The 21,810-nt window shown below is 39.9% G+C and overlaps 1 protein-coding gene across 2 annotated transcripts in view; it reads right to left on the minus strand.

Annotated features, from left to right (window-relative positions):
* The window catches only part of CDK5RAP1 (CDK5RAP1 mitochondrial tRNA methylthiotransferase), a 37,998-nt gene extending 16,527 nt beyond the window's left edge, over window positions 1-21,471 (minus strand). The window contains exons 1-9 of one of the 2 annotated variants that reach the window (XM_075177660.1): window positions 21,405-21,471; window positions 19,649-19,914; window positions 16,756-16,859; window positions 13,820-13,854; window positions 10,800-10,900; window positions 9,034-9,244; window positions 7,013-7,133; window positions 5,875-6,105; window positions 4,440-4,537 (exon numbers count right to left, since the gene is read on the minus strand). In XM_075177660.1, the coding sequence (XP_075033761.1) occupies window positions 4,440-4,537; window positions 5,875-6,105; window positions 7,013-7,133; window positions 9,034-9,244; window positions 10,800-10,900; window positions 13,820-13,854; window positions 16,756-16,859; window positions 19,649-19,914; window positions 21,405-21,442 (1,205 nt within the window). In that variant the 5' untranslated portion in view covers window positions 21,443-21,471. The other variant, XM_075177661.1, reaches the window with a different exon arrangement.
* Window positions 21,472-21,810: the final 339 nt, after the last annotated feature.

Here is a 21,810-nt window from a genome sequence, read left to right on the forward strand (position 1 = left end):
CAGAGAGGGATATGTGTGACTAAAGGTGCTGGGCAGAGGGGACATGTGTGACTAAAGGTGCTGGGACAGAGGGGGGCATGTGTGACTAAAGGTGCTGGAACAGAGGGGGACATGTGTGGCTAAAGCATGTGGGCAGAAGGGGGGCCTAATTATAAAACTTGGGTGATATATTGATTTAATGCCAGGGATTGCTGAAGTTTTCTAAATTTCATGTACCCTTTTTTTTTTTTTTTCACCAAATAGGACCTCCAAGGTTCCAGAGCCAAAGTAACCAGCAGCCACAAGTGGTGACAGTGACAAGAACAGGTAGGAGAGAGCAGGACAGTCTGCCAACTGTCCTGAATCTGGTGGGACCCGAATTTGGGTGACTGTTTCGCTTAGGACAGTTGGGAGGTATGTCCCGCTTCACCGTGTACTGCTCATGAAGGCAGAACTGTGTGCACCTAACAGTAGTGCACACAGTATTGCCTGTGTACTTTTTCTCTAAAATGATAACCATGCTACATCATAGGGGGTTACCCTGTCTAAAGTGCCCAGGCCCCCCAGAGCCTTAATCCAGCTCTGGGCTTGGGCATAAATATATATATATGGATTAAGCAACACAAATAGCCTCTTTGTATATAGATCAATATATATTGTACCAAAAACCACCCTTTAAGGATGGGCCGCTACTTATGGGCCAGTGCTGTGTGCTTGCCCCCCCGGGCTAAAGTCTGCCAGCCCTCCCCTGTTTTTAAGCAAACTCAAATGGAACGGCATTCACAGGGGCAGTGTGAATGCTAATATGGGGGCGGAAATGTCCCCTGGGTGTTACCTCAGGTTTGGTCAAACTATTCCTAAGTTTTGACCTGTTGGTAATTCTTCACAGATATATCTCAGAGAAATAACACCCCCCTCAATTAACCGGTCATATTCTCCCGCACATTTAAATATCAAACATAATGGAATTACAACAATATCCAATCTCATCCTGAAATACACGTGCCTATGGCTGTTACCTGTGTAGTTGGTATCTATGTTTCAAAACCCTTGTGTGGTTTTTGCCCCTCAGTACGGGGTGGCATCCAGATTTCCCAAAATATGAAAAATGATTAATTTCCTTTCAAGTTCACATTTCTATATACCGGCATACAGACCATAGAGGTTTTATACAAGAGTCTCCAAGATCCTCACCTAGGCGTCTGGCTCTCCAATTTACACCTAGGGGTTAGTTTGTGTTTATAACCCTATTGAAAGAAAGTCAATTAGCTAGGGAAATGCAGGATCAAATACAATGGATGTCTGTGATCTGCATATCTTAAGCTGGTCTCTGCACAAAGGGTTTACCTAATTCAATTACCTCCTCCTGGGCTTATTTGGTCACACATTTATCTGAATTGAAGATCAGGTTAATTTAGGTATTCATGCAAAGATTTATTTTGGGTCCTGACATCCAATATTCTATTTCAACATATCAGATTTATGCTCTCATCCTGACATCTCCCCCCTTCAAGAGATGGCATGGGCATTGACTGACAGGTCAGTGCCCAAGATCATCTCATCTATAAACAATATTTTTAACTCTATTACAGGCACAACAAATGTGTTGGTGCAAGTGCATAACATGCAATCACTGAGCTCCATAGCACAATTTAAATGGGAGGGAAGCCCTTGTTTTCCTCCTCTGAGCAAGTGCAATGGCCAGACGCATTTGCAGCTTCACTGAGAATGAAATCTATCAACCTCAAGTCCAGCCCATGGGAAACAAGATAGGTCTACCATGTGATATATGCAGAAAATGTTCACAGCTGAAATGTTGTCTGAATTACAGAGTACGCAAATCTCTTTATTTTAAGAATCATGGCTTCAAGAGTTACACCATTAATCCTGGCTTCTATAAGCTTTGATGAAGAAATAGAACTTGTGAATAAAGGTCTTGTTGTAGAGGTATATGCTGTAGCTGGTCGAGGGAGCATTATTGAAGAGATGGTCCAGATAACCATAACAATACTGTACCAACTCAACGAATATGGGGATTCAGAATAGTTGGTTTGGGAAAAGGTAGACAAACTGAAATGGCCAGTGAACCATCACCATTTCTGAGATACATCCCTTGGTTAGAGAAAGAGGTTATGCAATTGAGTCGTGATGGATGCCAGAATTTCCCCCCCCCCCTTTCCTCACAGACTGTAAAACTAAGTAAATTGACTCCATCATCTTGCGAAGGAATTTGTAGAAGGCTTTTAGATCTAAAATTGGGTAGAACGAATCAATAAGAAACTGGAATAGTATCCTAGACTAATCTAATGGGAGATGATTAATGTGTTCAGCAACCCCTGAATTTTGGAATGGAAGGCTTTCCTGTGTTCAGGGAATCTATGATAAAAGTAAAGCGTTCAGGGATAAATGTGAACATCATGTCTTGTACCCCAATGACTATACTAAGCATCCACAGTTTGGACAAAGAGCGTGACCAATCACTGAAATAGAGAGGAAGACTAGAACCAATGCATCCAAGCCCATAGTCAACATTTAGTCTCTGCTCATTTGAAACTCCAAAGAAATTCTATCATTACAACATCCCTGAGGAGTTGGCCTGGAACTTCGTATGCTGGTCCCCGTACTGGTTGCTACTTGAGATATGAAAGCATCTCTTGTGCCAAAAATCAATGCGTGTGTTCAGTGGAAAGAAGAAGGTGCTCTTTCCATATACAATATCCAAAAAAGGGCCTTCACTGATAAATGTAGAGCTGACAGAGGCTTTTGTATATTGCCCACTGCACCCAGGACTTTATAGACACAGGACCCAGTGCTTCAATACACATTAGCCAAGGCTCATGCAGCTAATCAGACGGAGAGCAAAGCAGCATGACCCCTCCTGAATCTTGGAAGTTAGCAGCAACAGGTTTACCTATTTCACTAATCGTTAGGGTTCAGAAACCTCAGAATCAAAAGCACATCCCTGATAAGACCAACAACATAATCAGTCGCTGAAATGGGATGTGACGGAGTTTGATGGTGTAGCCAAATTGTTTACTGTCAATGCCAATAATCTCTGGGTTTTGTCTGAAGACAAGTCCACTAAAGACGTCTCCAAAACATTCCATAGAGTCTAAAAAAATGGAGGAAGATTATTTGTAATTTGAGGATCACAAGTTCTTGAACACTCATGATAAGTCTGAAACAGATTGAGTCAGGCATTGTGAGGTTCCACAATGTATATGTATATTGCAATTTCATGGTACCCCACCGTGTGCTCAGCACGGAATGAAGTGTGGCAGATGTGGTCCATACAAAAGGGATCAGTCTAACTCAGGATCTAGCGTTATCTTAGATGGTTTTTCATGGAAGTGAGATGCTGGGCAGCACAAGTTGTCCATAGGGGGCCTGGTTCTCCTAAAAGACAGACTGTTCAGGCATTTTGCACAGAAGTAACTGTGGACCAGCAAGGTGAGGGGTTTGGGGTCCCTTGTCATGGGTCGGGGCTCATAAGACGTTCCTCAGTCTTACGCACATCTTGGGTCCTACGCATATAAATATGCAAAACGAGTTCAAAAGGGGAATGCAAAGTATTCAACATCTAAATGAAATCCCAAGGCGTCACCGGAGGAACATACGGAGGCTGCACATGAAGCACCCCCTGTAGGAACGTCTGCACAAGGCATCAAAGCGAGTTTTCTTTGAAAGAAAACAGAAAGAGGCAACACCTGAACCATAAGCGAACTAAGACTCAAGCCAGCATACAGCCCATCCTGTAAGAACATAAGTTAACCTGGACAATCGAAAAGAAGAGGTAGCGTACCCATTCATTTCACACCAGGCAACATACGTCCTCCAGACACGATGAAATTTATTGGCAGAACCCGGCTTCCGAGACTGAAGCATGGTCTACACCACACGCTCAGACAAACCCTTAGCTCGAAGGATCAATGCTTCAACTGCCACGCCGTTATTGCCAAATATGCTAAACCTAGATGAAAAAAAGGGCTGCCCAGCAATGGATGTGGATGAAAGTACAACTTACCCAGAGAACATGGAGCACATCCAAAATGGCACCAAATGAAAGGTCATAAAAAGCATTTGAAAAACAATGAATTTTAAAGAGAATCTCTCACCTCATCTGCTGCAACTGACATTCATTCTACTCTATGTCAAAATGTGTAAGAGCAGAATAGGAAGATGCAATAGTGCTGGAGGTGGGTAAAAGCTTTGAAATAGACATGTTGGCTTGTCAAAGAAAAAATATATTTTAGTATAGTCATCACCCATCTTGTGCTTTCACGGACATCCAGGAAAGAGAAATCATTTCTTGGTGCATTTTAATTATTACATACTTATACATTACAGGCAGGAATATTCTTGGTACTCTCCCCTTAGTTGAAGTATACTTGACAGATGCTTACTACTAATTTTGCTACATGACTATGTAAAATGTCTGAGAATAAAGAAAGCCCACTCACCCCCTGCGCATGGATTCTAGAACTCTGTCACTTCCACTCTGAGCAGGGATGTGGATTTGTTTGCAAATGTTTTGCCGTTCTCGAATCAAGTGGAGAACCTATTAAAAGAAGGAAACATGTTATGTGAGGCAATTCTAACATCACATTTACTGATATCGCCCCTTAATCACTACGTTGAGCAGTCTATCTAAAATTAGCAAAGCGATGCAGCAAGTGGTCATGGCCTCTTTAAGGAATACATATAGATAGTCCAAGTGGGGTTAAATACAAGGTAAATCATAGGCAGTATTTTAATATTATATATAAATTAATTATGAATCATGACATATACTTGGTTTATTCCACATGTGGGCTTTGTGTAGCATCAGTATAGGCTAACAAGTGTTTGCTTGCTTGGAAGACTGATATCTATGTTTATTTTGACTTTACGTTTATTTTTATTTTTTTTAGAATTTCATCCTAAACTGAGCATCTAACACCATTGTACAAGCAAAACTTGTTTATGAGCTACAAGCAGTTTGTATGCAAAGAGAAGTCAGTAGGGCAGACATAGGACAGAGGTGATACCTACTTTTTACCAAACCATTTATTCCAGTTTAACAACATTCTAACTACAGACACACATAATTATAGTCAGATTTTCAAAACACAACCCATATATCTTTCTACAATATTATTTTAAAAATTTACACTGAAGTCTCCAAAACTGAAAAAGATCAATGAATAAACAACGTCCCTGTACATTGACATGAAACATTGTTATAATGCAATTTTGGCATACATGTTTAAAATAAATAAATAAATCCAACAAGAAATGTTGTAATCAGAAACTACAGACGTTGTATGTAAAACTATTTCAATTGTTAGGGGTTTACATAAGACAATACAGTAATTTAATTTAAGTGTGCTGTTTTGAGCCAGAAACAAGTAAATTTCACAGCATACATGTTAGCTTTTCTCCAAACCATCTAATACCCTCTGGTTTTATTTGTTATAATGCTAAACCATACTTGCCAACTTTTCCATCCCTCGAGGGGAGGTCAGGTGTGTGGCAAGTGTGGTAGGATTCGTTGCGACGCAATCTATTGGTTGCCCTGTCTCCGTACACACTTTACGGCATTGTGTAGCAGAGGAGTGGCTTAATAAAACATTAAGTGCCGGTCTTTCTGGGAGGAAACCCTGAACATTCCGGGAAAGAACATAAGATCTAGCAATGTGTCAATGTGTCCAGTAACATTACTTGTAAATATGTGTATGTGGAAGTCACTTAAGAGATAAAGTTACAGTCCTGTGCCTTAAGAACTTCTCTTTAATTGCAAATACAATGCTACATAACAAGGTGGCGGAATTTATAAATACATTTTTTCAGTTCCAGCATTCCTGGTTTCCCATTGTTAGTTTTCCAAATGCCCCCAACAACGCTTGCCATACCAACCTCATCAGGAAAATCTTTAGGATGCGGAGAAGTAAATCGTATTCTCATTTCTGGATCTATTCTGGAAACTTGATCCAAAACATCCACGAACCGCAGCCCCCCTGTTTTAGGTTTGTACACTGTGCTGAAACCACGGCTAAGGTGAGAAGTCTCTGTGGGAGGGAACTGAACTGAAGATCGGTCAATGTAACTATTGACATTTTGACCTAGTAAAGTCACTTCCTTAACACCCTGAAAGAAAACATAACATTGATATAAAAATCCTTCATTACATCCAGTGCTTGGTCTGATAATTTTGCTCTTAAGTATGTTTACTATTTACATAATGTGTCAGCATTTGAATCTCTTGCTCAGTATGTGCCGAGTGCGCTCTGCCCACCCACCTCCAGGGAGCGTCTACACCAATGAGGGGCAACATGAAGTAGCTGGAGGACCGCAGGTGCAGCCCTCCAGCTTTCAAAGAAAGGAAGGAGTGCACCTCTACACTATGTGGAGGAGGTCACATGATGCGGAAGTTGGCTGCCCCCGTTCTAATAAGATCGGGTGTAGAAAGAGGCGGCTCACCAATCCAACTGTTACCCACCGCTGGTCTACACTCTAGTAAAGATAAGGGTTCCTGAGCGGTAAATGGGCCTATCAAGCAAGCTTTGTAAATAGATGGACAACCCCTTAAATCATATAGGCTGCTTAGATTTATATTTGCTTTCTAATTTAAAGTCATAAAAACAATATGTATTAAATTATCAAACTATAAAGATCTGATTAGTTCAATTCTTTCTTCATATTCTAAATTTTAGATAAAAATACAAATTGGTGGATATCTTTACTCACCAGTGACCATCATGTCATGGTACCCCAGTAGTGCAGTTAGCCAGTTTTCTATCTCCCCTCTAGAGTTTACAAATAAAAGCAGTGATTTTTCCCTTAACCAAATAACTTTTAATATTGCGGGAAGGGTGAAACCGTGATCTCCTCCACCATTCCCCCCATTAAACTCCCAACACAAACAGATCTATACTCTTGGAAATTTAAATCCAGTGCCGTCAGGCATGTGATATGCAGCTGGGGATCCCTAGTAAAAAAAAAACCTGTCATTTACAGAATGATACATGTTTGAAAATAATACAGATTATCTTACTTGACCAGACAACATTCGGACTTCTTCCAGGATGGAATGGAGTGGACGGCTCCTCTCTCGTCCACGGGTGAATGGAACAATACAGTATGTGCACATATTGTCACAGCCTCGCATTATGGAACTATAAAAAGAAAAGGAATAAAACAATTATAGGCAGTACTGAAAACAATAACAGTGTTCTATGACTCCCTATTCAATTTAAAGTTGCACTTACCAATAAGGAAAATATTTCCCTTCCATGTTTCCTCTTCCTAGCTGGATGCTCAGGAAAAAGGACTGCATAGTGTGGGCCGGGTGCAGAAATGCTCAATCTACTGTACCCGAATGCCCAAATTTCATGTTGTGGAGCAAGATACGAAAATAAACACATACATTTGACACACCATCCAATGGCGCTGTGATATAACATAGAGATACCAGCATATTCCCTAAAGGCAATTATGCAATGATTAGCCTTCAAAAATTATGAACATATGAGATAATCGGTTACTAAATTGTTTTATGTGACATACAATATAAATATATATCATTGCATAACTGCCTTTAGTGAGTGACCGGTATCAATATGATAACATGGAAAAAAGAAAAAGAGGATGAGGCTATCATGTTTATCTTTATAGTTTTTCTAATTTATTACGATCTTAACAAAGTTCTTTGGTTCAGGTCGACCACGTGTATTAGGGCTTGAGCCGATCATGTGATCGGACCTTCGATGGTAAATTGGTATATTAGAAAATTACGTATTTATTATATTTTATATTATATAACACAGGATGGAATTATTTGAGATTCCGGCTTATATAGAGGATTTTATGGTTATATATAATTGTATATGTGATGCGGATTACTTGTCTTCAATGATTGGTCTGCAAGCGTATGATGACCCTATAAAAAAGGGACTAGGATAATGCTATATCTATATGCCTTGACAAAGACCTTCAGAAGGTCGAAACGCGTTGGTGATTGATGACCCTCCACTCTATTGTTGTTGCCAGTGATTCACTTTGAAGTCCTTCATGTAATTTAGAGTAAATCCGGATGGATATATTGTATCGATGTGCCCAGATCATCGGTTTTATCTGGTAGGCGGCCACTACCTCTTTTGTGGAGGATCAATTATGACTTTATCAATTATCTTCTCTTGTATGAATGCATTTTATAAAATGTGCAATAAACCATGTTTGATTTTAAATGGTAATACACTATATGTTTTTTCTCTTTTTCCTATATGTTATGAATATGGAATTCCACATCTTCTATATATGATATTAGATTGGATGATTTAAATATGGAAGAATTTACACTTTAAAGGAGAACCACCTTACCTACATTTGACCATTTATGTACTATCATTGACTCTCTATGTTATATCACAGTGCCATTGAATGGGGTGTCAAATTTATGTGTTTGTATTGGTATATTAGGATTGTTGGACGACAGTCCTGACACCTATCTTAGGGAGCATTATCTAGGAGCGCTCCACAGCGAAATCATTTTATAACAGTATAAGATATGTACATAAGCTTCAGGGGAACTATTATATATTATATATGATTTTGTGAGCTTAGTTTACCAAGAATTTGTCACAATGTTTAATAACTAAATAGTGAATGCATATTTCGCTATCAAAACACAGTTTAAAAAACTGTTTCAAACGCAGCATCAGCCCCAAGGTGTTAATGACTCTTTCTTATATTTTTGGAATACTAAAGTATCATAGGCTTCCAAGAATATGTTAGAGCATGTTCAAACACTGGGTGTACCAGGTAGGCTGAGTGCTTTCTTTACTGGAAGCCATAGTAAGCAACCTATATGAGACCTCTACAACACCAGCACCTCAGAACAATGAAAATGTGAGTGCCAGCTGACATACAATTTATGACAATGGCTTTGTAAGTGCGAGACAGGCATCAGTGTAAATATAATGAAAATAAATATGAAAATGATGCTGTGGGGCCTGCCAATGTTTTTATACGGCCCTTAATTCTTTCTGAGGTTTAAGCCGATAAACTCTGACTTACACAAAAGACGATACATTGTTTGAAGATGTGTGTACTGGTATAATATCAGCGTAGGTTTCATCTAAGGAAAGGAGCACATTGGCAGCCTGCTGCCCAGATTCTGCTACAGCAAGAAGTCGAGGTAGATCACGATACGCATCAGGACCAGCCAGTATATCCACCACCTTCTCCCTTTGTAGGATCTCCTCTTTCAGCCTTTCCGCCATGCAACCTATGGTAAGATATCCAAAAAATATTGTGACTGTTGATAAACTTCCTGTGCTAGGCTCAGCTATAGTCCACAAATGCTAATAAAATACGCATTATGAATTTATCTCTGACTCAATAACCCCCCCAAAACTGACATCTATTAAAAGTGCTCATCCTGCGCAAGAAAATACTAGTAATTATACCGTGTGAACATTGGATATGAGAGAATTCATGGATGTGCAACTACATATATATTTGTAAAACAGATAAGTGTGAAGCAACAAAACAGAACAGCCTCCTGTACACTGCATGTCACAATCTGCTTTCAAATTCTCTGCATCTTCCATGTGGATGCTGCTTGCCTCCTGCAGCTCCTGTCCACCAAGAACTATGTTGGATTTTGCCATTATATGTATCCAGCCTGCAGTCCCACTGTTCCACCAAAGGGGCCACTGTGGTACTTGGATTGTTCTGCTACCTGCTCGAGCTAAGCTCATTACTCTGGGATGCTTAGCACCTGTCCCTGGCCTATAAAAGGCTGCCTTCCTCCAACAGTCCTTGCCAGTTCATCTGTTGCCATTACCTCTGCTGGTTTTCCTGTGTGTTATCCTTGCTTGATCTCCTGGTATTGACCTCTGCTTGTCCCTACGTTTTGGCATCGCTTTCTGTGAACCCTGACTCGGCTCTGTTATGGCTTTGCACCTGCTTCTCCCTGATATCGTGGTGGACCGTCTGGCTGTAATCCCTGGCTTGTTTGACACTTTTGTGTCACTGTGTCTGCAGTGTATTGCTTCCCAAGCAATCCAGCATCTACAGTCAGTAGCAGCTATCCAGCTCCCGTGTCTGCAGTTATTACACCATGGGGTAAATGTATGAAAGTCCAATTTCTGCAAGTCGGCGGAAATCGGCGACTTTGCAGGTAAAATTTAAAGCGGCGATGGCTTGTAAAGGCAAGTTTGCCTTTACAAGCCATCGTCCCTTTAAATTTTCACTGCAAAGTCGCCGATTTCCATTGACTTGCAGAAATCGGACTTTCATACATTTACCCCCTAGTGTCTGATCCAGTATTCTGGTTGTCTGCCCACCTGGACTCCAGAGTACTCCGCCCTGCAGACCCTACGCTTTCCCTGACACCCGTGCCTCATGTCTCCTGAGTAACCCGAGTCCAGACATCCGTGACTCATCCGGTGCTTTGTGTCTCCTGCGTAACCCGAGTCCTGACACCCGTGACTCATCCCATGTCTTGAGTTTTACAGGTATCCTGACAACCGTGATTTTACCTGCTTCTCCAGCCTCTGTATCAGACTTGTCATCCGGCCTCTCAGCACTGATTCTTTACTTTATTATTGTCCATTCTCTGCATCTGTGGCTTAGGGAGTTATCTTTGCTATTACTGCCATAGCCTGCAGACTTGCACTTACCTCTTATTGCATCCTGAAACATGTGTTAAATAAAAACCACTTTATTCCATTTATGCTCTCTCAGTGGTTTTTATATTGGAAATTCTGACACTGTATACAAATGTATAACTGTCCCCTGAAGTAAAAAAAACATAAAGCAACAGATATGACACATACCTAGTATACCTATCCTCAGGGGACCTTGGGACTTGGATCGCTTTTGCTTTAGGTAAGCAAGTTGCTGTAGACGGTTCCAAATGGTCTGTTCTGCTTTGTCCCTGCCAAGAAATATCAACGTTATTCTACACAGAGGGGGAATTCAGTACAGTCCTGTTGGAGCATCGCATGATGAGTCTCTGCGGGATGGTAGGGTACTAAAACATCACTGATTTTTGATCATACTCCATAAAGGGACTATCAAACATCAGCAATGTTTTAGATACCATAATGCACGGAAATGTGTGTAGGTGCACATCACACCAGGCTCCGACAGGCACTTTGCTGAAAATCAAATCCCCCCCCCAGAGAACAGTGATTTGATTATTTTAACTACAATTTAAGCTAAAATTGAATCATATAGTTGGCATCAATTCATGCCTTTCATATTAATGGGTAATATTTAATGACGAACATCAGTACTACAATCTCAACCTTTGCTACTAGGACCTGAGAATTAGGAGAATGTTTTATATTACACATAAAAAGGACTTATTAATTGCTCATTCAAGTCAGTTACTTAGGTTGTAAACTAGGCTTAAAAAATTAAACAAACAACATCAACTGAGCAAATAGAGCTGTTACGACAATTCAAGTAGATCCCGTTATCTAAGATGTGTTCACCGTGGCTCATGTCATGTGCTCCTCCAGATGACTACACAGTTCTATACCATAGACATAGACCAAACGCTTTATTTGCAGGATTACTGTGGAAGTCTCACACTTCACTCGTGCTTACTCCTCTTGTGTCCATATATGTGTGTCGTGCCCAAGGGTTATTTCTGACACTTGATAAAAATAAATCTTGTTGATGTGTGGCTGATACTGACTTTTAACATGCAAGTCTGTTACACATTTCTTTAACAATTAATTATGATTTCTGATGTGTTCTCACTGGAACATATGTAAGTACACTTTTCGCTATGCTTTTCCAGCAATTGAGTATGTTTTACTAGACTTTACCGAGAGAAGTCTAACATTAACAAAGTACCAGCCAAGTTTTAGTAGCTTGGTCTATATTTAGCAAATATAAATGCAGTAACATTTAAAATAATAAAACATCAAAACTAACTTATACAGATGCTGCTTCAAACTCTTGAGGCTTGACTTCTCCACTAAAAACCATATAGCACGGGGTCTGGTTACCATGGTTAGAGGGGACACTACCATGAAGGTCGTCCCAAAACTACACTGGACAGCCTAAACTTTCTAGTACATGGATGTGTTATAAAAACTGCAATAATTCATGCTGACTCTTATAATAACGAATATTCAAGTTATCGGTCATATTAATGAAGCAGCACTGTTGGTTTCCTAACTAAATAAAAATGCGTCTAACGCATCTCTAAATGAAAAACGTTAATTCAACTTGTTCAAAGATGTAAGACTTGAGCCCCATACCAAGACACATTAACAGTATATTTATTTCTAGTTTAAACCTTTTTTTAAACTTTCTCAAAGGGTTTGTTCAAAGGAATTGACAGCCTGTGCTACAGTTGGCATCTCTGTGATGATAAAAAGTCCTCTTGCTTTGTATTATCCTTTAAGATAACAGCATTCTCTTACTGTTGTGCAATAAAAACTACCACCTACCACTATTTCTCTTCACTGCAGATAAAATGACTATACATTTAAACACTTATCAGATACATATGTATACTAGCCGTGTTCATTTCACGTCTCGTATCAGCCAGTACATAGAGCCCATCAATAGGTAAAAGCATCTCTCTATCTGCTGGAGTTCCTCAAGACCTCTTCTCTTTGTCAACCAATAAGTTCCTCTGGCCTCTACAGCTACATCTAAGCAGACGACAAACCGGTACCTATTTCTGTTTAAACTGTCTGAATAGGCGCATCTTGCCGATATGACTAACTGCTGCCTGGTAGAGTGATGTGACACACCAGGTATAATTGGATGAGGGGTGAGCAAGTACTCAACAGAGCCAATAAGCTAAACTGTAACGTCTTGCTCTTCAATACTAGTGGAATATACATCTTGTACAAACTGGTTGGAGTTCATGCATCCTTGTAATCTATAGGCTTCACCTTTCCATGCAGTGTCATTCTCTATATATTTGTACATTTGTATTTTGCTGAATTCATACTCTTTAATCCCTTCAATATTTCTGTGACCATCCATACAAGTGACTGATTTTGGATAAGTAAATAAATGTCTTGTTAGCAGCAATATATCCAACAATTACATCGCTGAGATTATTGCATACATCTTTTAAACCTTGGAATGTTGCTAACAGAAACCTAAACATTCTAACCAAACTGCCAAAGGTGTCCGCTTTAAAGATTATATAGGCGGTAGCCCTTAGAGGGCCTTTAAATACGAATATCTTTTGGGTGTTTTAAAAGAAAATCAAATCTTTTACTTTTGGCTGGGGAGCATAGGGAACATTCTCCATCTGCTTTTGTCTTTGGTCTTGCCAAGACGTTTCGTGTGGAAGCCCTTGACTACCACAGATTTCTTTTGATAATATATCCCAACATTGAAAAAAAAGGTTTGCAGGCATCTTTGTGTTGATTTATACACCTTAGAGAACGTACAACACCTACAACAAGTTTCTACCCGCATTATATTCCAAACGGAAAACAGAGGATAATAGATACAAGAAAAAAACTTTATCTCACAAAACAAAGACGGTATTTGTTGTTGCTTAAATGGTTGATAATCTGCCTCCTGTTATAGACAATGTTATGGAAAGCAAGATAAATTACATGGCAATATCAATGTATATATTTTTTAATAAATCTTTTTCACAAATCCTGTGGGAAGTTTAAAACAAGTGGGGTTAAGAGTAAAATTTAAAAGGCTTTTGGTATTCTTATAACGACTTTATTAATGTTCATTCTTATACTCAAAAGACTATTTACATTTTATATATAGTAAAAAATGTAATTTGCAATTTGTAAACAAATCTACCGATCAACACAAAAAAACAAAAATAATAAAATAATTGTTAAGTATTTACCTTATAGAACAAGTAACCAGAAGGATCACATCAGCCTAAAATGATAGTGGACAAATAAATGCACAGTACACGACACAAAAACCCTAGAAGTTTAAAGTATAGCTCTGCTGCAAGTTTGCACAAGTAATAGAACAGTTTAAACTTAATAGAAGTGCACAGTTATAAACACGTGTATCGTTCTTGGGAAAAACCTGGACCTTTTCTTCTTCTACGCTCTGCTAAAATGCCTTAAATGATATTTTAATAATCTGCATTTCATTATCATCATCATCATCATCATTTCAAAAGGCAGAGATATCTAAGAAAATATGTATCAGTGAGGGAAGCAGAGTGCCCGGACCCAAGAGAGAAGGTTGTCCTGCCCGGTGCCCACTACCTCCGTTGTCACTGAAATTGTGCCTTGCTAGACCTCTCCTATCTCTTATGTCCTCTGCGTGGACTATGAAAGCCCTGTGCCCATCTCCTTTGGTAATCTACTAGATAACCAGATGTATTACACACTATTGCAATGTATTAAGAGATGAAAAGGACTTTTAGCAAATCTTCACTTCCCGAATTAATCCCCACCACCTTAATAACATAAATGTGGATAAGAGAGTAATCATTTACTCATATTCACCTGGAGATAGAATTTGTCGTCCACAGTTTACATGTGTACAAAACTACATATGGGTTTGCATTGTTTTAAGAGTTGTGCAGAGATGACCTAAAAGTTATTAGCATGAAGGTAAAAAGAGGATGTTTGTATTCAAAGAAAAATCAATTTCTCTGAATCCGCTATGCTGGGTGTAAGGCACTAATAAAGTAACGACTTGTCTGGCCTGCTCCCTCCCCTCTATGCCCAGAGGATAGGACTTAAGTAACAATCAAACAAGAATGACACTCAACCAAAAAATAGAACATTAAAGGGTGTAAGTGCAGTCTTCCAAATGGATTCAGAGAAATGGATTCAGAGAAATGGATTTTTACGGTGAGTACAAATATCCTCTTTTCTCATTCATTCCATTTGGGGTACACTGCTTACCATGTATACTTCCTAAAGCTGCCCCTAGGGGTGGGTATGTGCAGACACTGCTGCACGCAATAACTTTCAGCCAATGCTGACGTCTTTAGAAACAAAGACGTTGAGGCTGTAAAATCTAGTGAAGATGTGGACGGAAGACTAGGGTGCTGTTTGACACAATTTTTCAACCGAGGCTCCATGTCACGCCGCCCAGGAGGCGCTCACTAATCTGGTAAGAGTGTGCTCTAATTTCTTCTGGAACTGGGGTTAAGATATACGTCAGATGGATGGTAGCTTTGATCCACCTTGCAACGGCCTGTTTCATTGCTGTCCATCCGCTCTTCTGTGCGTCATACAGGACAGGAATGGTCTACCAACCACATCCAACAGGATGATCTTTAGGTATAGTTGCCAGTTTTCTCTGGAAGAAGATGGTTAACGCCAATACCTGCACTTTGAGTGAAGCCAATTTCAACCCGCTGTCCGGGCCTTTTCTGTCACACCAATGTAAGTTTTCCACACTCTGTGGTATTTTGTTTAGAAGAAGCCGGTATTCTGGCCCTGATCATTGTCTGGATGACGGTCTCAGATAGACCCTTTCTATGAAGAATCATAAATGCCATGCCGTCAAAGCCAGCCGTGCTAAGTGCTGGTGATAGAATGGGCCCGGGCTTAGAATATCTTCTCTGAGAGGCAGTCCCCATGATGGTTCTGCCGCCATGCTTAGAAGATCAGCGTGCCATGACCTTTTCGGTCAGTTCGGTGCCAGCAGAATCACTGACACAACCTCCCTCTTGACCTTCTTCAGTACCTGAGGTAGCCTGGGAATCAGAGGGAAAAGAAACACTAGCTGGTACCGCCAAGGGATCGTCATGACATGAACTAGGAATGCTTGCGAATCCCTGGTTCTTGCACAATTCCGAGCTACTCTGTGGTTAAGCCGATAGGCCATCATGTCTCCAAGAGAACACCGCTATTAAAAGTCTTAAGATAAAACAAAAGATAAGATAAGTGTCCTACTCCGTGGGCACTAAAATAAAAACTTATGGGTCTCCATAGAGAAGGTATAGAGGGAAGGGAGCCAGACAAGTTGTTACTTTATTAGTGCCTTACTCCCCCTAATGGAATGAATGAGAAATACAAGTAATTGCTGTCTCACATCTTGCTATAACATTATTATTATTAATTTTTATTTATAGGGCGCCACAAAGTATCCGTAGCGCCGTACAAGGACAAACAATGGCACAGTACAAGGTGAAACAGCACAAGTAACAGTGAGCACTATAACTCTGGGGGCTCAGGCACAGCATGAAAGAGAGGGAGGGAGGGGAAAAGTGAGTATAGGCAGGTAACTATGGCCCAAGAGGGTGGGCACGGATGACAGGTTGAGAGTCAATGAGGGGAGCGGAGAGAAGCGAGAGGAGACAGAGGGCAGAGGGACTGAGAGGAGGTGAGCTGAGTAGCTGGAGAGCGCAGTTAAAAGTGATGGAAACAGGAGGTAGGAGAGCCCTGCTCAAAGGAGCGAACAATCTAAAGGGAGGGGAAGGCAGACAGACACATGGATGAGACCGAGAAACTGAGACGGATACGAGGAAGGGGGAGAAGGGAAGAAGGGATGAGAAAGAGAGGTAGCCGACCGGTGGGAGTTTAGGCATGAGACTGGAAGACTTTAAGGAAAAGGTGGGTTTTTAATGTTCGTTTGAAAGAGGACAGATTAGGGGAAGTTCTGATGGAGCGGGGGAGCTTGTTCCAATGGAGGGAACATACAACATTGCCTAAGGAAACATGAATAAAATTTGAGATTATTGAGCACATTTCATTTTTAATTTTAGATTTAGGTGTCTAATGTATATAAAGCTGCAGTATAACTGCTGCAAAGAATGTATATAATCACCATTTCGATTCGTTGGTGTCACTGGTTCTGTTCTCTTACCTCAGCTGCTGTATTAATTCGGACATATCCACTCTTCTGCAGTATGGACCAGGCAATCTCTGTGTCACTAACATTCATCTGACATCCATAAGTTTCCAAATACACTAAAATATAATATTTTATTATATGTAAGAGCGCTGTACAACAGAGGGATTAATGCATTTGGATGATATTAATCACTTCCTAATAATCTAACTTATATAAACAGCACAAGAAGAATGCAGCAGCTTGGGAGACCCTCTACCGTTAGCAATGGAACAATTCTGTCTGTGATAACCACCTATTAAAGCAGTATGCCAAGTCCCTTTTTATTCGGATCCATGCGCACATGACTGCTACAATTGTATAGTCATGCTATAATTATATAGATAGCCCTTGCGCTCTACATCAATGGCATGGTGTGTCAGCTAGCATGATAAAATTATCACAAGTGATATCTATTGCTACAGAGGTGGCATTAATCAGGTTCTGCCAAACTGCCCCCACCCCCCCCCCCCCCCCTCTTCAAAAGAAAATCTAAAAGTTCCCCAGGTCCTAAAACAGGACCATAAAAGGTTGTCACCAATTCTCTGAGATCCCGACACATTTTGCAATGTATCGCACAATAAGTGGTAGATTAAATGCCTTGATTTGTTCTTTAGAACAACGTGGCCCGCACACTATTACCGTCACTACGGTAAAAGCTGTGCCTTATTACAGTTACTACGGTAATACTTGCGCATTATTACAGTTACTACGGTAATACTTGCGCATTATTACAGTTACCACGGTAATACTTGCGCATTATTAGTTACTACGGTAATACTTGCGCATTATTACAGTTACTACGGTAATACTTGCGCATTATTACAGTTACTACGGTAATACTTGCGCATTATTACAGTTACTACGGTAATACTTGCGCATTATTAGTTACTACGGTAATACTTGCGCATTATTACAGTTACTACGGTAATACTTGCACATTATTACAGTTACTACGGTAATACTTGCGCATTATTACAGTTACTACGGTAATACTTGCGCATTATTACAGTTACTACGGTAATACTTGCGCATTATTACAGTTACTACGGTAATTTCTTTGCTGATTTTTGCTCTCAGCTCTGTGAGCCACGAGCAATAATCTGTGTTGAAACACAATCAGAGCAGCTGGGCAGCACACTCTCCCTGGCTGTCTCTGCCGAACGGACCTGCACATAGTGTGCAGCCGCCGACAGCAAGCCCCTGCTAGGAGGGGGGGGCAATCACCTCTGGATCCGCCACTGTGTGGAAGCTGTATAATACACTACTATATTTCTACAATTGCAAACCTGTTGCCTAAAATGTTGGCCTTTCATGAGTTAGCAGCTGTGATGTTGTGGCTAGGGCAGAGAACAGGGGTTCATAAATCTCCTTCTGTTCTTACATCTATACTTTTATTGTTGTTGCAGTTGTTCTTGCTCTGACCAAATATACTATAGGAGATAATGCTATGCAATGCATCATAATGTAAAATTAATGTAATCACTTGAATGAGAGAGATAATGAGCAGCAGTAAAGCATGGATAAAGTTAACGGTTAGATTGTCTTTGTTCAAAGGAATGTGAGGATGAAACTAAGCAGATTCGGTTTAGAATCACTTACTTAGTTTTTAGAGATTTATACTCCGCTCTAGGCTGGCTCAGTGCCATGTAAGCTACACAGCTCTTTGTTACTTGCTCCAAGGTCTTATGACATGCATAGATAAGGCACCTGATTATTAGCAAAATTTCTAGAAATACGTTGAAATATGATTATACCAACATCTAATGTATTTTCTCTAGTCTGCTTAGCCATGAGATATCTACTTTTCTGTCCACTGGCATGCCATATATTATATGCTTGCGCAATTGTGATACGTCTACGTAATCTGAACTTCAAAACGGATGTCTGAGTAAATCAGAGATTTTGCAATACCAGACCTGTGTGTATATCACTGACTCTCCAGGTGGCCGTGTTAATCTAATATACCTTATCTGGGAAACTTCTGGGAAATCAGAAATAGGACCAGCCAGGACATTTAAGGACCCCACTTTTTTTAAAAAAAAGATAAGTGGTATCACCATTCCCAGTTTAACACTTTTTGATATACTAATGTTATTACACATAAATGTCCTACCAGGAGAACATAGGCAGAAAATAGGTGTACTTCACTGGCTCACCTTACCATCCAGGATCCAGGTCAAACTACTGAATCTCATCTAGAAAGCCCTCATACACCTCAAACCCTGTCTCAACATACTCTCCATTACGTCCTCTCATATAGGCCTCCGACCTGAGCCTTGCCTCCTTTCTGACTATCATCTTTCAACCCTGCCTCCATGATTTCTCCAATTTACAGACTCACTCCCAAACTTCAAAAACTGTCAAAATTTACCTATTTCCTAAAACATATTCCCTTCCGTCTGATACCACTCTCTGTGTGTAACCTGCTACTGTTCCAATCTCCACTCTAAATCCCACTCACATTGCCCTTTCCGCCTAGATCAGTGGATTCCAAACGTTTTCAGTTCAAGGCACCCTTAGGGCCTCCATAACTTTTTCAAGGCACCCTTAAGCCAAAATAATTACCAAGTAGTCCCCCGCCTTGCTTAGCACTGGCCCTGGCCGAGGCACCCCTGTGAGATCGCCGAGGCAGCCTAGGCACACAGTTTGGGAACCACTGGTCTAGATTGTAAACTCTCACGAGCATTGTCTTCACCACCTTTGGTTCTACAAGGTTGACAGACCGTTTTGTAAACCTTGTCTGTCCTTGTTGTGTTCTTTATACATGCTTTGTTTTTCATCACTGTCTGGCTCTGCAAATTACTTTGGTACCCTACAGATAAAAAAAAAATAGTGAGGATGATGAATATCTAATTACTTTACAAACCTTTGTTATTCTCTGGCGGTGTGAAACTTTCTGTTATATAATGAGCTTCATCTTCTTCCACAGAGGGAAATACAGCAGGAGAGGTGTTAGCAAAAAACTCTTTCAGATGTGGCCCTGCAGCCAGCCTGGAACTAAACTCTTCCTTCCTAGTTGTGGTTTTCTGAGTACTTGAAATGCTGGTAGATAGACCTCTATTGGACAGCCACACTTTAGACCGGCAAAGAATGCGAGATAATTTCATAGGATCCATGAGTGATGACCAATACCTACAATAAATAAAAAAATATGAGCAAAAAATAAGAAAGTTTTAGCTTTAAAATGCATCTATATAACCTGAAAGTGAGCAGTAAAGGGCTGTTTAACAATAATTAATAGACCTGAGGATATTTAAACGTTAAGAATACGCAGAACTGCTCTGCTCATTCAATAGTGTTATTATGGAAGTGCAGCAAGGTTAGATGTTGATGGCCTAATCTATGACTTAAAAACAAGTACTCGATCACACCTTGGTCTTAAAAACACATTTAGGGGTGGTTTCAATTCAGTGTGAGTTCCTGAAGAAGCCTCGTGCAATAACACTCCACAGCACTATTCAGGTTGAAATCTCCATTCATTTTTGCTCATACTAACAATGAGATATTACTCTATCCTAGTAACTGGAAGTGCATGCACGTGAGGCTCTGGTGGTTAATTGAATTCCCCTCTTAGTGTGCTGAGAGACCAATATTTTTAAGTTTCACTATAAAAAAAACCACATGTATTTATGTAAATTTTGATGCTTGCCTTTACGTAATCTTGCTGTTTCTTTGTATATATGTAATTGTTTTGCTTGTTCAAATCCCCTATATGCAGCGCAGAGAACCCTTTATAATTATAAAGTTATATAGTTGCAAAAATGTAGTACCTTAAAAGAAGTAGAAATTGCCACAATATTACAATGAAAACTAAACAATAAAAGAATGGGTGCATCGGTTTTGTCTTTAGGAACTTTGTGAGTAATCACGTACGTCAGAAATTATTCCAGCACCAAGGGAAGTATGGCACCAAGGATAATATAAATCATTCTTCCAAACTCACTTTGATACTAAAATAATTTGAGATTAGAAACTGGGAACCAGAATAATTGTATTTCAATATTTTAACATTAGGGTATTGCACACAAAAAATATTAAGCAAACGTATAGTTAGCAAGTGCCACAACATCAAAAGATTTGGAATGACAGATTTAAGTTCATCATATATAATAAGACAGCCTGCAGGAATTCTACTTCACACCAGAAAACTTCTGTTCAGATTTTGTTGTTGTTGCAGTAGCTAATTTGTCACAGCATTAGGCAAATAACTTCGTTATCTACAGTATTCCATAACTCAATACTAAGTGTAGCAAACCTCACTTGCAATGCATGCTGGGAATTGTAGTTTCATAACAGTCTGAGAACCACAAATATCCAACTTCTACCCTATAGATAATAATGAGCACAAAACATATAATAGTTGCCAAAGCAGTCTTTATTAAATAATATCATAAAACTGCACATTATGTAGCAAAATACTGTACATCTGTAAAACAGACTGGGCAGAGCAGTAATAAATAAATAATTGTGATGGCTCTGTAGTTCGCTTAAACATTACAGTTACACATGATATCAGTCAGCTATCTGGACACCTTGCACCCTCCATTAAACAATACCTTATCGATTACACTGATGTTACATTAGTAAGACCACAGACAGAGGACACGCTGCCTCCTACTTACACGGGGGATTGAGTGAACATGTCATCATTCTGTGCCATTCACAATAACGTTATAGCGACACCTGGTGGGTGGATGTGCAATATCAGAATATAAGAAACAAGATTATATAGAACGTTGTGTTGTATCCGGCATTCATAAAAATAAAAGAACAGTTTAGATTAGCTATAGCAAAAGTTTGGTCAGCAATCGAGCAAGTGACTGGCATAACTGACAATATTTTCAGAATTACATAAACCACATTCATTATATCCCAGTATATGTAGGCAGGGCTTTTTTTTGTCATAGAACACTCAGAACGGCGTTTCCGGCACCTTTTTTCCATGGGTTTTCAAAGTTTACATTTTTAACATTTATTTTTTTTTCCCTGCGGTGCTGCTACAGTGCAGCTACAGTGCAGCACCGCATC

This window comes from Mixophyes fleayi, chromosome 6, assembly GCF_038048845.1.
Source record: "Mixophyes fleayi isolate aMixFle1 chromosome 6, aMixFle1.hap1, whole genome shotgun sequence".
In the NCBI taxonomy this organism is placed as follows: domain Eukaryota; kingdom Metazoa; phylum Chordata; class Amphibia; order Anura; family Limnodynastidae; genus Mixophyes; species Mixophyes fleayi.